Source organism: Ostrinia nubilalis, chromosome 22, assembly GCF_963855985.1.
Source record: "Ostrinia nubilalis chromosome 22, ilOstNubi1.1, whole genome shotgun sequence".
Classification (NCBI taxonomy): Eukaryota; Metazoa; Arthropoda; class Insecta; order Lepidoptera; family Crambidae; genus Ostrinia; species Ostrinia nubilalis.
In genome coordinates this window covers 1,874,084-1,891,767 of record NC_087109.1, presented here as the reverse complement: position 1 = coordinate 1,891,767, position 17,684 = coordinate 1,874,084, and the positions used below count along the sequence as shown (strand labels likewise).

The 17,684-nt window shown below is 40.8% G+C and overlaps 1 protein-coding gene across 1 annotated transcript; it reads left to right on the top strand.

Moving 5' to 3' along the window:
- Positions 1–515: 515 nt before the first annotated feature.
- LOC135082658 (facilitated trehalose transporter Tret1-like) lies at positions 516–16,603 on the top strand. The gene is made up of 9 exons (XM_063977449.1): positions 516–675; positions 2,123–2,352; positions 3,200–3,322; positions 3,819–4,016; positions 4,570–4,696; positions 5,971–6,045; positions 14,332–14,549; positions 15,019–15,201; positions 16,168–16,603. Exons 1-9 carry the CDS (start codon positions 621–623, stop codon positions 16,408–16,410), a joined length of 1,452 nt encoding a protein of 483 aa, XP_063833519.1. The 5' UTR covers positions 516–620; the 3' UTR covers positions 16,411–16,603.
- The last annotated feature ends 1,081 nt before the right edge of the window (positions 16,604–17,684 follow it).

The following is a 17,684-nucleotide window of genomic DNA, read 5'->3' as shown; positions in this document are numbered from 1 at the left end:
TAACTCTACACAAGCAGTTAAGTTTGAGGCTGGGACCGTGAATCTATTAATTTTCTTTAAATTAGGTTCCAGCCATTGAGTTATAATGTACTGGTTCCAGCTTAGTTTCTGTGTATATTACAGAAAAATAAGCTAATTTCACAGACATTAACCTTTCAGTGACGTTCCTTGGACACATTACATTTGGTGGAATTTTGGTGGAAGTCGAACCTTAACTTCGAACTCCTCCTATGTTCTTCTGATTAATTTCGTTGCGGGTCCAATGACAGTTTAACTTTCCCCCGGGACAAACTAGACCTTCACGGGTTGGGTTTTTATTGGCGGTCAAGCTGCAGATCCTGGCTACACAGGAGTTGCAGCGGTGGTAACGAGAGGTGGGAATACGAGTAGTCCCGCATCTAACCGATGTACGGGCGAAGCCACGGACAGAAACTAGTGTTATCTCTAAAAGTGTATATTAATAACACCTACCGTTCTATCTTCAGTTAAAATAATCTCTTTAATAGCAGATTATTATTAACAGTGCGGTAATAAAGTTTAGTGACAGACAGAACTCAGTGTGTTGTTAACACATTCGTTAATTTAACTTCTTATCGGTTGGTGGAGAATTTGGAATAAAAATGGAGAAAGTGAAAAAATCCGCGTTTTTTGTGCAATGCTGTTCCACGATATGCAGTTAGTATTTTTGTTTCTTGCTTTTTTTAATAATATTAGTTTCTAAGTTAATGGGAAGTCCAACATACACAAATATTTTATTAGTGTCTATTTTGGATTAATTTAGAGTTAGAAATAAATTAATTTGATGATTTTGAAACATAAAAAATAAATCACGTAGGTACATATTTGTGCAGATGGTAAAAATATTGATGACTGAAAACGTTTAATTAATTTGCAAAGTATTGTTTGATCCGAAAAAGGTAGGTAAGTGGTTAGTTACTTTGTGGTAAAAGCACACATCGTAGCTATGAGCTTTTAAAAAGCATAATACTTATTATTTTATTATTATTATTGCAAAGTTTACACTTTTTAAAACTTTTGCATAGCGTAATATTCCTACAAACAGTGGTCGCCACTCGAGAACTTTTCTGCCCCAACGGCCATCGTCTCTACGAGCTATGTGCTAATGTGCCCCGCCCACTGCCACTTGATTTTAGCAATTCTGCGAGCTGTCGGTCACTTTGGTTCTCATGCGGATCTCATTTCTGATTCGATCACGCAGGGAAACTCCGAGTATAGCCCGCTCCATCGCCCTGTTAGTCCCGTGTTGCCTGTAGCATATTTTTATTTATTATTGTATGTTTACGATAAACTGGCTCATCTGTGGTAATCTTATCTAACGAATAGCAAATACAATAAGTGTATGTGACATCATTATACAGTAAATAATGCTAACTTTGTTTGCATTAGTTGTCATTGATGTTTATAGACGCCCTTTAATCCGTTAATTGATGCACTTAATTATGCTACTTACACTATAGTTATACACCTGTAGTTTAGTGGGTAGAACGCTGTTTTGTACTAAGTTTTGGGTTTGATTCTTAATTAGGGCACACAGAGTTACAAAGAACTAGAGCTCTACGATGCTATTTGGTATAGTTTAAAAGTTAAATTGATCCATTATAAAACATTTTCATGTAAAATGTCATAGTTTTTACAGTGTCAATAGTTAAGAAAAGTTAACAGATCTCATGTAGAGCCAAGCTTCTAGCACTAGACGCCCAAACCTAATACAACTTATCAAAATAGCTTTCCGCCCGCGGCTTCGCCCGTGGAATTTTGTCTGTCACAGAAAAACTTTATCGCGCGCGTCCCTGTTTCAAAACTCGGGATAAAAACTATCCTATGTCCTTTTCCGGGACTCAAACTATCTCTATGCCAAATTTCATCGAAATCGGTTTAGTGGCTTAGGCGTGAAAGCAAGACAGACAGACAGACAGACAAAGTTACTTTCGCATTTATAATATTAGTATAGATGTGCCAATGGCCGTTCTGCTGTCGTCACATGGGCGTAAGGCCTGCATCCAGCGCCTTCTTGCTACATTTATGAAGTCATCTGTCCGCCTTGTGGTAGTTGTCCGCGATGTGTAAATGACACAAATTAACAAGAAATAATATTTTTCAGTCGCCTACCTCACCAGTTTGACCGGCTTCATCTACGCGTGGCCGTCATACACAGTGGCCAACTTCGCGTCCAACGAGACGGTCCTATCCAGGCCTATGACCACGTTGGAACTGTCTTTGTTGGGCAGTTTGACCAACGTTGGCGCGTTGGCAGTGACGCCGTTTTGTGGGTACGCCTTGGACACTCTTGGCCGCAAATACGCGGCTATGTTATTTGGCTTGCCGTTTGTTGTAAGTACAAAATAGCCTTTTTAATAAAAAAAAATCATAATTAAGAATTATGCTTAAAACTCGATTTAATGTTTCCCGGACAGTAGGTAACCCAGAACAATAGAAGTTTAATTGTTATGACTGCTATAGAAGTTCACTGTCCAGAAAGTGTTAAATGGAAATCATATAAGGGAATAATCAATCATAAAAGGGAACTTTTATGAGCGACGTTTCTTCTTACCTAATACTTGTACGAACTCAAGAGTTACTCGTATAATCTATACTAATATTATAAAGCTGAAGAGTTTGTTTGTTTGTTTACTTGAACGCGCTAATCTCAGGAAATACTGGTCCGATTTAAAAAAAATCTTTCGGTGTTAGAAAGCCCATTTATCGAGGTACCTAGACTATCGGCTATATACTATCACGCTAAGAGTAATAGACGCAGAGCAAACAATGAAAAATGTTGCAAAAACGGGTTTTCACGCGTACGAAGTCGCGGGCACAGCTAGTGTTAAATAAACTGGCGTAGATCTTTAGAAAATCTCCTTAATCGTAGTAAACATTTACTTGAATGGTTAATTACAAAAGTTGATATTTATTTATTTTTAAACAGTGTGAAGGTTGAGTATGAAAATGAATAGTTTCGTAAAGGTTGGACTGAAAGCAATTGATTTCAGACTTTTTATCAGTCTTTTAGACTTAGGATGCGCACCACGGTATCGATATCACGCCTTTTTATCGATTTTTTCTATACATTTTGACGTCGATAAAGTATATCACGACACGCATCCTCGCGCTGATAATTCGGTCGGACTAACACAGCTTAGCGTGAGTTGCTGATGATGATGATTGTCTTTGTTTCCAGTTTACGTGGGCGGTGCTGTCGTTCACCGACTACATTCCACTGGTGCTGGTGGCAGTAGGGTTTGCAGGTGTTGGCGCCGCGGGCCAAGCAGTTTCTTCGGTGTATATTTCAGAGATATGCCAGGTCAGTCCTTTTTTAAGTCTGAGAAATTACCCTAGACAGCAGGAAAATAATATTTGAATCATCATCACTGCAGGAACACCACACCATCCTCTCCAATTTACCCGAGGCAAAGGGAGGATTCGGAATTGCCCATGCTGACCAGACAGGTCAGAGAGGCCTGACTCTGCCTCGTATTTTATTTTTTAGTCACTTCTTACGACATCCACGGGATGATTGAGGGTGGTCGTGTGCCTTCAATTTTGTTTTCATATGGGTCACTTAAAAATTAGGGATTGATGGTGAAAACGGGCATTAAACAGCTAATAATTTAAAAAGTTTCTTGAGCTGTTTCTCACTCACTGACATTTTATTTTCTAGACGCATTGATAGGGTTAAAATAATTTTGAGACATGTATCATAAAAGCACTTTTAAAAGCCTTTTCGAACTCCTCAAACATGCTTAATTTCTCGAATCTGTTACTAAATCTGTATTTTCTTCTCAATCCTCTATTTCCAGGACTCCATCCGCGGCGCCCTAACTTCCACCACAGTCTCGGGTTTCTTCCTAGGCCTGCTGTTCTCCTACACCCTGGGGGGACACCTGTCCTACCACCAAGTGGTGTACGTCCACCTGTCTCTGTCAGTACTGTATATTGTCCTGCTTTCGGTGCTGAAGGAATCGCCCGTGTTCTTGGTGCAACGAGGCAGGGAGGAGGTGAGGATTGTTTTTTTTATAAAAAAATATTACAGTTTTATTCACTGTACCATCATAGTATAATAATTAGTAGTACCATATAGTAAATAAAAGACCCTGTCTGTCTGTAAGTTGTAGAAGCCACGATAGCCGAACGGTGAAGGGGTCGGACTGGCCGACTCGTGTTCCGGGGAACGCGGGTTTCGTCCCCGCCGCCGCTCGACTATTGTGGTGAGCTCACTCGTCTTACAAGCATATTATTTAGCTTAGTACGAGGGGCTAACGGGAGTATTAGTAATTTGTGTAATAACAAATTACTAATACCTAATCTTAACATTTTTGTTTACTTTACCATATTACTATGTAAAGAACACTGTCCTATCAGAAAAGATGTTGTGTTTTAGCCACTACCACTATAGAAAACCAATCTGACTTCGTTCTTTCAGTATAAATGAGACTTTAGACCTACATTTTCAAACTGAAACTGTGGCATCACAATATGCCTGTGCGATTTTGCATAATTATATCTATAGTGCTGTCGATTTCATCTCAATTTATTGATGCTTGTTTTCAGGAAGCATCGAAATCAATAGCTTTCTACAGGCGAGTTGAAGTGTCCTCCAAAGAAGTCGAAGCGGAGATCATGAAGATCAAACTACAACTGGATCCGCGGATCGAGACTATACTGCAGGCTGATAATGGTATTTAACTTGAAACTAGCTTCTGCCAGCGGCTTGGGTCGGATTTTGGATTGATATAATTATAACTTTAAAAAAAAAACCGACTTCAAATTATTAAATTTAAATGGGACCACCCTTGAGGTATTACCTATACGCCGAAAAAAGATTTGTTCAAATCGGTTCATAATTGGCGGAGTTATCGCGTAACAAACATAGAAAAAAAAACATACGGGTCGAATTGAGAACCTCCTCCTTTTTTTGAAGTCGGTTGAAAATTATTTTGGTTGCGATTCATGGGTTTCAACATTGTTACGGGGCCCAAAGAAGGCATGTTTGTTCTACCTTCACTTCGAGAAAACACATAGGCTGATGGAGAGAGATTCATATTATGTTCGTCCGCTGCCGAGTTCCTCCTCCTATTGAGTTCTATTCTTTCGACTATTTTCTCAACTTGTGTGGAACGGATCCTTCATTTTGCGGGTCCTACCCTGCGCTACGCTACGTCGCACTAAACTGCGTTGCGATAAGCTGCGTTGCGCCGTATTTGTTTTCACAAAAGAAACAGTATAATTATTTTCTTGAATTGTCATAATCATCATCATCATTTCAGCCATAGGACGTCCACTGCTGAACATAGGCCTCCCCTAATGCTTTCCACGTTGATCGATTAGTAGCGGCCTGCATCCAGCGCTTCCCTGCTACCTTTACGATGTCGTCGGTCCACCTTGTAGGTGGACGGCCTAGCGCTGCGTTTTCCGGTACGCGGCCTCCATTCCAGAACCTTGCTGCCCCATCGGCCGTCAGTTCTGCGTACTATATGCCCTGCCCACACACACACACACCGTCACAACGAATTGTCACAACCGTATATTTAATCTTTAAAGCATTAAAACTCTGCAAACAATTTAAAGAATCAAAACAGCAAAAGTCAAGAGTATGATAACATTGCTTTGTATTACCTTTTATATGTAACTGTTGTAACCCTATTGTTATTGACTTTAATACGTTTATATCTACACTAATATTATAAAGAGGAAAACTTTGTTTGTTTGTTTGGTTGTAATGAATAGGCTCAAAAACTACTGGACCGTTTTTAAAAATTCTTTCATCATTCGAAAGCTACATTATCCACGAGTAACATACTTAGGCAAAATTTTATTTTGGAAAAACATAGGGTTCAGGGTCCACGCGCGCGAAGCCGTGGGCGGAAAGCTAGTGTTAAGATATTTTAATATAAACAAGTTGCTAGGATGTAATAAGCTATTACGTATCGATAAATATTATTATACTTTCAGATCCAAAAGTAACCAAGGAATTTATTGCCAAGCCTACTGGGAATGAGAGAGCAGAATCAGCATGGAAATTTCTCAGTGAGTTGATTTATGTTGCAAATATACAGATTCAGATATAGAGACACTCCTTTATTACATCAATGGCGTTCGATCTCTATAGACACAAAAATGTAGTCTTTACTAATATTATAAAAAGGAAAACTGTATTTGTTTGGTTGTAATGAATAGGCTGTAAAAACTACTGGACCGTTTTTAAAAATTCTTTCACCATTCGAAAGCTACATTATACACGAGTAACATAGGCTAAATTTTAAATAGGGTTCAGGGGTCCACGCGCGCGAAGCCGCGGGTGGCGGGTGGAAAGCTAGTATTTTATATACCTAAGACCTAAGTGCAGAAGTGATTGTAATGGTTTGTGTAATGTTCATCAAGAGCATTAAAGTGCATTAATAAAGGCTGTTATTTGCACTTAGAAGTTATGCATTAGAGATGACGTAAATGGGTGGGTAAATTGTTTGACAATAATTAACTCTCTATAAGCTAAACAATGTAACAGTGATGTAAATTACGTAACACGAAAAACATACCCATGGTTGACTATTACAGGCCATTTGCGCGACAGACTGACGACTGGTGATATTTTGTGAAGCTTACTCGAACGACTAAATAATGATAATATACTAAATTTTCATGTTGCATTTGTACTCTCACTATTATGGGATTTGGCACAGCACAAACACTTTTAAAAAGGTAAAAAAACTTTTTTAAAAACAAGCTTTATCCTGAAATGCAGACGTACTAAAACGAAAAAAATAATTGTATGCTTGGTTCAAAAAATTTCGAAAGCTTGTATCGCGCATGGAATTTATACCTCTTTTTTTCTGTTTGCGCTACAAGCTTTCGAAATTTTTTGAACCAAGCATACAATTATTTTTTTCGTTTTAGTACGTCTGCATTTCAGGATAAAGCTTGTTTTTAAAAAAGTTTTTTTTTATTATAATTTTATTTTACACTTTTTAGTTGTATCTCAATCTCTGGGTCATTATTTAGCACCAAAGTGCTCGAGAAGTCGAATCCAACGAACCCAAACTCGATAAGATTCCGCCGTTTCGTCTAGGAGTTCCTATGACCACCTCCTGACTCCATCATTAGGACCCTGGACATCATCTAGCACCCATTCTTTTTTCATTGTACGTCAATGATATCCCCAAATATCCGAATACGGATTTAGCCCTCTTTGCGGACGACACCGCACTCTACAAGTCCGGACGTAATCGGAATTACGTCATCTTGGCGCTCCAACGCGCAGTCACACAATTAGGCGAATGGTTCAGGAAGTGGCGTATCGAGGTACATCCCGAAAAAAGTGCAGCAGTGTACTTTTCTAGGGCTTTGTCTGCGAAACGTCCTCCGGTTCGCACTCGTCCTAATGTCCCCACCCATCTCACTTTATTTGACCAAACTATTCCTTGGAAGAGTCCAAGCACTTACCCTCGACCAGAGATTATCGTTCGCTCCAAACCTCAGACGCGTCTTGAGCTGTGCGAAGCACTATTACACCCACCGACTCTACCACCTTGTTGGAAGGAAAAGTAAATTGTCACTTAGAAATAAGTTGACAATGTACAAAACCTGCATCCGTCCAATGTTGACTTACGCCAGTCCGGTGTTTGCTCACACTTCCTGCACAGTCCTTAAGAAATTCCAGACCCTCCAAAACAAATTCTTACGCCGAGCCGCGCATGCCCCGTGGTTCGTGCGTAACACGAATCTCCATAGAGATTTCGAGATCCCATCGATTGATCACTTTATGAAAGAAGCCTCTCGCCGCTACTTTGATAAAGTGATCAACCACAAGAACCCTCTTATCGTTAGCGCCGCCGAGTAAACACCCCAGAAAGATGTCGCTGCCCAATACCGACGACCTAGGCATGTCCTAGACGACCCGGACGATCCTATTACCGAATTTCTGAACACAGGCATCACTGCCTTAAGCACGCCAACTACTCCACAATACAGTAGCTCGTTACACCGTACTCGCCCGCGAGGCTCTGCATTTCATTTCGCACTGTATACCGGGCCGGTTCTCCCCAATCCGTCCCCCGGACACGGCCTGAGCCGAGGTCCAAGCCTACCGTGGCGCCCTCAGGCCGCGTCCGTAGTCCCCCTCGATCGGGCCCACTAGAGTGAGCCCATCGTAGGCTGGACTTTGGTCCAACCACAAGGTCCAACACCGCGGTGGACAACCCTTTAGTTAGGTTCGCCACTGATCGGGCGCCTTATGCGCTCAATACAGCCCGATCGCGAACGTCGGTCTGTGACCGACGCGCACCGACGATCGCCAAACGGCTAGAGTACCTTCTGTACTCGCTAATCTGCCCGGTGAAGCTGGAAAAGCTCTTCAAGCTACCAGCGCGCGTCCCTTCAAAAGAAAATCATCTAGCACTAAACTGCTTGAATAGACAAATCCAAGGAACCCAAACTCGATAAGTTTCTGCCTTTTCGTTTAGGATTTCCTATGGCCACCTCCCAAATCCATCATCAGGACCCTGGACATCATCTAGCACTAAACTGCTCAAAAAGACAAATCCAACGAACCCAAACTCGATGAGTTTCTGCCGTTTCGTTTAGGAGTTCCTATGGCCACCTCCCTAATCCATCATAAGGACCCTGGAGATCATCTAGCACTAAACTGCTCGAAATGACAAATCCAAAGAACCCAAACTCGATGCGATTCCGCCGTTTCGTTTAGGAGTTCCTATGGCCACCTCCCTAATCCATCATCAGGACCCTGGACATCATCTAGCACTAAACTGCTCGAAAAGAATAATCCAACGAATCCAAACTCGATGAGTTTCTGCCGTTTCGTTTAGGAGTTCTTATGGCCACCTCCCTAATCCATCATCAGGACCCTGGACATCATCTAGCACTAAACTGCTCGAAAAGACAAATCCAACGAACCCAAACTCGATGAGTTTCTGCCGTTTCGTTTAGGAGTTCCTATGGCCACCTCCCTAATCCATCATCAGGACCCTGGACATCATCTAGCACTAAACTGCTCGAAAAGACAAATCCAACGAACCCAAACTCGATGAGTTTCTGCCGTTTCGTTTAGGAGTTCCTATGGCCACCTCCCTAATCCATCATCAGGACCCTGGACATCATCTAGCACTAAACTGCTCGAAAAGAAAAATCCAACGAACCCAAACTCGATGAGTTTCTGCCGTTTCGTTTAGGAGTTCTTATGGCCACCTTCCTAATCCATCATCATGACCCTGAACATCATCTAGCACTAAACTGCTCGAAAAGACAAATCCAACGAACCCAAACTCGATGCGATTCCGCCGTTTCGTTTAGGAGTTCCTATGGCCACCTCCTGACTCCATCATCAGACCAGCTCAATGGTACCATAACATTGCATTGTCATCGTACTTACATAAGTATACCAAATTTCAGCTCAATCGGTTGAGGAGAAGTGGTCTTAAATTCAGTTGCAAGATTTGTCCCACACATACTAACAAGTGAAGTCAATATAAAGCTTGTAATAATAAAATTATAATAAAAAAAAACTTTTTTAAAAACAAGCTTTATCCTGAAATGCAGTTGTACTAAAACGAAAAAAATAATTGTATGCTTGGTTCAAAGAATTTCAAAAGCTTGTATCGCGCATGGAATTTATTCCTCTTTTTTTCTGTTTGCGCTACAAGCTTTTGAAATTCTTTGAACCAAGCATACAATTATTTTTTTCGTTTTAGTACAACTGCATTTCAGGATAAAGCTTGTTTTTAAAAAAGTTTTTTTTTATTATAATTTTATTTTACACTTTTTAGTTGTATCTCAATCTCTGGGTCATTATTTAGCACCAAAGTGCTCCAGAAGTCGAATCGTCCTCCGGTTCGCACTCGCCCTAATGTCCCCACCCATCTCACCTTATTTGACCAAACTATTCCTTGGAAGAGTGAGACCAAGTACTTAGGTGTCACCCTCGACCAGAGATTATCGTTCGCTCCGCACCTCAGACGCGTCTTGAGCCGTGCGAACCAGTACACCCACCGACTCTACCACCTAGTTGGAAGGAAAAGTAAATTGTCACTTAGAAATAAGTTGACAATTTATAAAACCTGCATCCGTCCAGTGTTGACTTACGCCAGTCCTGTGTTTGCTCACACTTCCTGCACAGTCCTTAAGAAATTCCAGACCCTCCAAAACAAATTCTTACGTCGAGCCGCGGATGCCCCGTGGTTCGTGCGTAACACGAATCTCCATAGAGATTTCGAGATTCCATCGATTGATCACTTTATGAAAGAATCCTCTCGCCGCTACTTTGATAAAGCGATCAACTTCAAGAACAATAGGGTTCTCGTTAGCGCCGCCACGTATACAACACCCCAGAAAGATGTCGCTGCCCAATACCGACGACCTAGGCATGTCCTAGACGACCCGGACGATCCTATTACCGAATTTCTGAACACAGACATCACTGCCTTAAGCACGCCAACTACTCCACAACACAGTAGCTCGTTACACCGTACTCGCCGGCGAGTACGAGGCCCTGCATTTCATTGTGGACGGTACAGACATGTACCGTGCCGGTTCTCCCCAATCCGTCCCCCGGACACGGCCTGAGCCGAGGTCCGAGCCTACCGTGGCGCCCTCAGGCCGCGTCCGTAGTCCCCCTCGATCGGGCCCACTAAAGTGAGCCCACCGCAGGCTGGACTTTGGTCCTACACCGCGGTGGGCAACTCTCTAGTTGGGTTCGCCACTGATCGGGCGCGTTATGCGCTCGATACGGCCCGATCGCGAACGTCGGCTCCAAGCTACCAGCGCGCGTCCCTTCAAAAAAAAATAATCTAGCACTAAACTGCTTGAAAAGACAAATCCAACGAACCCAAACTCGATGAGTTTCTGCCGTTTCGATTAGGAGTTCCTATGGCCACCTCCTGACTCCATCATCAGGACCCTGGACATCATCTAGCACTAAACTGCTCGAAAAGACAAATCCAACGAACCCAAACTAGATGAGTTTCTGCCGTTTCGATTAGGAGTTCCTATGGCCCCCTCCCTAATCCATCATAAGGACCCTGGAGATCATCTAGCACTAAACTGCTCAAAAAGACAAATCCAACGAACCCAAACTCGATGCGATTCTGCCGTTTCGTTTAGGAGTTCCTATGGCCACCTCCTGACTCCATCATCAGGACCCTGGACATCATCTAGCACTAAACTGCTCGAAAAGAAAAATCCAACGAACCCAAACTCAATGAGTTTCTGCCGTTTCGTTTAGGAGTTCCTATGGCCACCTCCCTAATCCATCATAAGGACCCCGGAGATCATCTAGCACTAAACTGCTCGAAAAGACAAATCCAACGAACCCAAACTCGATGCGATTCCGCCGTTTCGTTTAGGAGTTCCTATGGCCACCTCCTAACTCCATCATCAGACCAGCTCAATGGTACCATAACATTGCATTGTCATCGTACTTACATAAGTATACCAAATTTCAGCTCAATCGGTTGAGGAGAAGTGGTCTTAAATTCAGTTGCAAGATTTGTCCCACACATACTAACAAGTGAAGTCAATATAAAGCTTGTAAAAATTATAATAAAAAAAACTTTTTTAAAAACAAGCTTTATCCTGAAATGCAGTTGTACTAAAACGAAAAAAATAATTGTGTGCTAGGTTCAAAGAATTTCGAAAGCTTGTATCGCGCATGAAATTTATTCCTCTTTTTTTCTGTTTGCGCTACAAGCTTTCGAAATTCTTTGAACCTAGCACACAATTATTTTTTTCGTTTTAGTACAACTGCATTTCAGGATAAAGCTTGTTTTTAAAAAAGTTTTTTTTATTATAATTTTATTTTACACTTTTTAGTTGTAACTATCTCAATATCTGGGCCTGATCATCATTTAGCATAAAAGTGCTCGGGAAGTCGAATCCAACGAACCCAAACTCGATAAGTTTCCGCCGTTTCGTTTAGGAGTTCCTCCTCCTTCCTCCTGACTCCATCATCAGACCAACTCAATGGTACCATAATATTGCATTGTCATCGTACTTACATAAGTATACCAAATTTCAGCTCAATCGGTTGAGGAGAACTGGTCTTAAATTCAGTTGCAAGATTTGTCCCACACATACTAACAAGTGAAGTCAATATAAAGCTTGTAAAAAGGTATTTACCCTCCCGACGTTTCGACTCGGTTGCGCGAGTCACGGTCGCGGGCAGACTGAAGAGATTCGGCGTCTGCTCTGGCGCGATGAATTTTCTTCACCCACCCGCATTTGCATTTATATTTTCGTCTGTGGTACAGTCAGTCGGAGAAATCCCGTTATACTATTGCTACTACTGTATTCTGTGGTTATAGTGAGAATTCAAAATAATCTATATATATAATAAAAAAATATTTTTCAAAAACAAGCTTTTAATGCTCTAAAAAGAATAAAATAAAACAAACCCATCAACTTATTACTTTACTCAATTTATATGATTAAAAGCTTGTCGCGAGATTTACTAGATGTATGTATTTAACTATTTGATTTTTTTCTAAGATCAAAGTTTTAGCAAGATCAAGTTACGTATTTAATGTATTTTTTATACAAGTAAATCTCGCGACAAGCTTTTAATCATATAAATTGAGTAAAGTAATAAGTTGATGGGTTTGTTTTATTTTATTCTTTTTAGAGCATTAAAAGCTTGTTTTTGAAAAATATTTTTTTATTTAATTTTATTTTCGACTTTTTAGTATTTATTATGCGGGTTTGAAAAGTTGAAATTTATTGAAACATTTTGGTTAAGGCGCAGCGTTAGTGATTATGACATATTATTTTTTATACACCCTCATAATATTCATATTCAGCTCTCAGCTCGTGCACCTTTGCAATGGGTTATTCATTAATCAAAATGAAACTACTTACATTCATACTAAATGTAACGAACATTATTCCCATTTGATAGAGTTACGACTTGCGACGTATGAGCCCAAAGTCTACGGGGTTGTGTCGCTTTATTGCGGAGTTCCTATGGCCACATTCCAACTCCATAATTAGACCCTAGTATCATATAGGATTGAAGTTGTCGTCAATACAAATTAAACGAGCCCAAACTCGATGGTATTGTGTCGTTTTATTGCAAAGTTCATGTGACCACCTTCCAGCTTCATTATCAGACCCTAGTTATCATATTATGTGATTGAAGTGCTCATCAATACGAATCAAATGAGCGAAAACTCGATAAGGTGGTGTCGTTTTAGTGTGGAATTCCTATAGCCACCTGCCGGCTCTATCATCAGATCCTGTTTATCATATAAAATTGAAGTCCTCATTAATACGAATCAAACGAGCCCAAACTCGATGGTATTGTGTCGTTTTATTGCAAAGTTCCTATGACCACCGTGCGGCTCCATCATCAGACCCTGGTTACCATGTAGGATTGAAATACTCGTCAATACGAATAAAACGAGCCCAAACTCGACGGGGTTGTGTCGATTTAGTACGGATTTCATAAGGCCACCTTCCGGCTCCATCATCAGACCCTGGTTACCATGTAGGATGAAAGTACCTACTCGTCAATACGAATCAAATGAGCCCAAACTCGATGACATTGTGTCGTTTTATTGCAAATTTCCTATGACTACCTTGAACTACCTTCCGGCTCCATCATCAGACCCTGGTTACCATGTAGGATTGAAGTACTCGTCAATATAAATTAAACGAGCCCAAACTCGACGGGGTTGTGTTGTTTCAGTGCGAATTTCCTATGGACACCTTCCGGCTCCATCATCAGACCCTGATGGTTACCATCTATGATTAAAGTACTCGTCAATAAAAATTAAACGAGCCCAAACTCGACGAGGTTGTGTTGTTTCAGTGCGAATTTCCTATGGACACCTTCCGGCTCCATCATCAGACCCTAATGGTTACCATACAGGATTATAGTTCTCGTCAATACAAATTAAACGAGCCCAAACTCGATAGGCCTGTGTCGTTTTATTGCGGAGTTCCTATGACTACCTTCCAGCTCCATCATCAGATCAGCTCCGTGTCATCATAATATTGCATTATCATCCGACTTACACATGCATGCAAAATTCCAGCTCAATAGAAAACCGGGAAGTGGGTCAATTTTAAGTTGCAAGATTTGACGACAGACACCGACATGTGAAAGTAATAAAAAGCTTGTAAAAAAATATAAAGAAAATCTCTACGATAAGGCGGTACGAAGTTCGCCGGGTCAGCTAGTTATGATTATAAAATTGAACTAGACTTAGTTTCACAACTGTATTTTATACCGCCGCGGAATTTATACCTTCTGCTTTAGAAGGATTCTTGATAGAAGATTGATTGATTGAAAATTAACATTTCCAACAGTGAAATCAGAATCGTCGAAGCGAGCGTTAGCCACAGCGCTAACAGTGATGGCCATCACGATCCTCATGGGCTGCGTGGTGCTGCAGGTCTACGCAGAGCCGCTCTTCAAGGAGGCAGTACCCTCGATGAACTCCAACCAGTGCTCCATATTCCTGGCCCTGGACTTCCTGGTGGCTAGCGTCATTTGCGCGCTGATGATGGACAGGCTTGGGAGAAAGGTAAGACACGTTTTGAGGTAAAGATAATTAGATCTAGGGTCAGGGACAGTGCGAATAACAATAGAATAGAAAAATATTTGTTTGACACACAACATGGAAACGGTAAAGTGTAAAAATAGATGCATAATACCCCCTTTACTAATAAAAAGTTACACAGTTGTTGATCACTGTTTTAAAATGACATTTCCATACTAAACGTCACTCTAAAACACTGATCAACGAGCGTGTAAGATTTATTAGTAAGGAGGATAGTCAATAGCATTAGATGCAGTAGAGGTCGGGTAGAAAGAATCATTTTTTCTATCCAAATCGACGACCACTATGTGGCAGAGGGAACACCCTAGGTTTTTAGTGGGTTTGAGCCCCACATAACCTACCGGGGGCGGTAGGTATGGTCAGGCCATTTTCCTGGGTTAAGAAAAAAATATTTCTCAATTCAACTCTGAATATATCTGTATTTTGCCAACAGTTCCTGATGACCACGACGTCCATAGCTTCTGGAATGTTCGGGCTGCTGCTCGGCACCCAGCTGCAGTACCACTGGGCGCCGCACTGGGTCACTGCGATGCTGATATACAGCTACTGCTTCGTCTACAACTTGGGTGCAGCAGTGGTGCCTTTCGTGCTGACCGCTGAGCTGTTCTTGCCAGAAGTAAGCTTTGTGGTCTATATTTTCACGAATTAAATAAGTCGATACAATTAGGAGAACAATGAAGCTAGTCCAACAGTAGTACGAGAACCAAGAATAAACAAGCCACCTCCCTCACCAAAGGCTAGACCGCCCATCTCATTGCACCACGCGTTTAGTCCTTCCAACGACATTAAGAAAAGAAGTAGAAGAAATATTTAATCTGGAAGATACAGAGACGACAAAAACGTAGTACCTACCGCAGATATCAAGAAAACAACGAGGCTAGTCTAGCAGCAGTACATGAACCAAGAACAACCGGATACGAACACCGGTTGCGGTTTAAAGACGCAGCGGCTAGTCGGCCGTCCTCTCCCATCCCAGAGCGTGTCTTTCCATAAAATCGTGCCTCCTGGTATGCCGGTTTGACCGGAGCAGGCCTCGTCCTGGCTGGGTAAGCACTATCGTATCGTATATTTTCACGAATTAAATGGGTGAAGGCATTTGTACACTGTGCTTCTTGCGTTAAGGGTGATATTGTCACACTAAAAACTATTCGATTTGTTTCTTTCTTCCGTGTGAGGTGTTACCAATTTCTTAATCCAAAACACGCGGCGTAACTTGACCTCTTAAGCATGGAAGCGACTTTATATCGAATGATCTGATGCATTCAAGCTTGCATTCTCTACATTGGTAATCGTAAAATGCATTAATCACAAACAATGGTAGACTTACTGATTCTTTTTCCACTATTATATCTTTAGGAGTTAGGCACTACAGCCTCTGAGCACAACCTTATTTTTAGAGCTGTCTTTCAAATGTACAGACTTAGCACATTCATTGAGCTAAACATCGAGGCATTTTTATATGTAGTAGCTATTCGATTTTGGAAAAATACTGTAGTCCACTAAGCTGTGTATTTAGCTTCGGTGAATAGTTCCACTGCCCGTAGATAAATTCCTTTAAATTCTAATATTGATTCTCTTCTAGGTCCGAGGCCTCTGCAACAGCATGTCCATGGCTTGCATGTGGATCATGAACTTCGTCACGCTCATCGTCTTCAACCCTTTAGTAGACAGCCTGGGTCTGGGCGCCATCTTCTGTGGTTTCTCAGTGGTTTGCTTCTGCGGGGCCGCCTACAGCCAGTTCTGTCTTCCGGAGACCAAAGGACTGTCTGCTGATGCCATTCAGCTGCTTTTCTTGAAGAAAAGAAGAGTGAGAAATGAAGCTTGATTGCTTCTTTAGGAAGAGTTTAGTATAATTTAGAGTAGACTAACGAGTATTATGATTAGGAATACCTGCCATGTGTATGTGATATTAAAAGGTGATAAGTACATTTTGTATAATTATTATCATTATATTTGCAAGTGTTAGTGTGAGACTTTGAATTGCGTAAATTAAAAAATATTATTTGATTTTGTACTGAGTTGTTTGTCTTTATTTTTATCTGACGTGCAGTTTCCATGACGTTATATCCCAAAAGTGTGTAAGTTAGAGTATGTAAATAGTTTATTAAAACAGCTTTCTATACAGGCTGTCCAAAAATTAACACGTCACAGTGACATCAGAGGTAGTTGGGCCTCAGGTGCACCGAACATAACCATAGAAAAGTTTCAAGAGTTTTGATATGACCAATTTAAAAGATATAGATAAAAACTGATGTTCACAACTTTGTTTATGTATTTTAGAATTAGGTACTTTTACCATCTTAAATCTATAGTTAAAGAATCACACACTACCAATTTTAGTCATAATTTGTTCAGCGTCCATGTTACAGATTAAAATGTAAGTAAATTAGGAAAGAAATAAGTCATGAAATTCTTTATGATGTGCAGGTACAAGGAATTTTCCAAAACGATTTTTACGCATCATTTCCCGTGATTACCTTCTCTAAATATTTTCAAACGACGTCATAAATTAGTATGCGGAATAAAATCACTAAATGCAAACATACTTCATGACTGTCAGGTTTAAAATGTCGTAACACTGCGGTTTAATTTTATCTGCTTAATATTTGCGAACAAAAATAACATTTCGTTCCGTTTGCGTCTTATCTGTTTCTACAATAAATAAACTGACAACTCGCGAATTACCATTCGTGCAGACAGTGATATTGCAGTGATGTAGTGATGTCTGCTGTCACTTCTATATGTTTCACATTTGCATTGCCGTATTTAGTCTCATCAGTTTTCCCTGTATTATAGAAGTAGTCTTAGTAAATATAAAGAGACTTGTCCACGTCTAGTTTCCACTGCTGCAACTTCTGTATGGTCAGGATATTATACAGTTTGACCTTGAATGAAAACCAATCTGTGAAGATTGAGTAGTACCCAGTCTTAGACTAGCTAGGTATAGTGTTAATTCTGCTATCTCTATAGTCTTAGCACATCTTTATCTATGGCACAGAAAACAGCAATGGGTAAGAGTATTAGATCAAGCATTTTTTGAAGAAAGAGATTGGGATTGGCCCATATAAAAGGAATGAATAGGCATTTACTGGGTAAGTA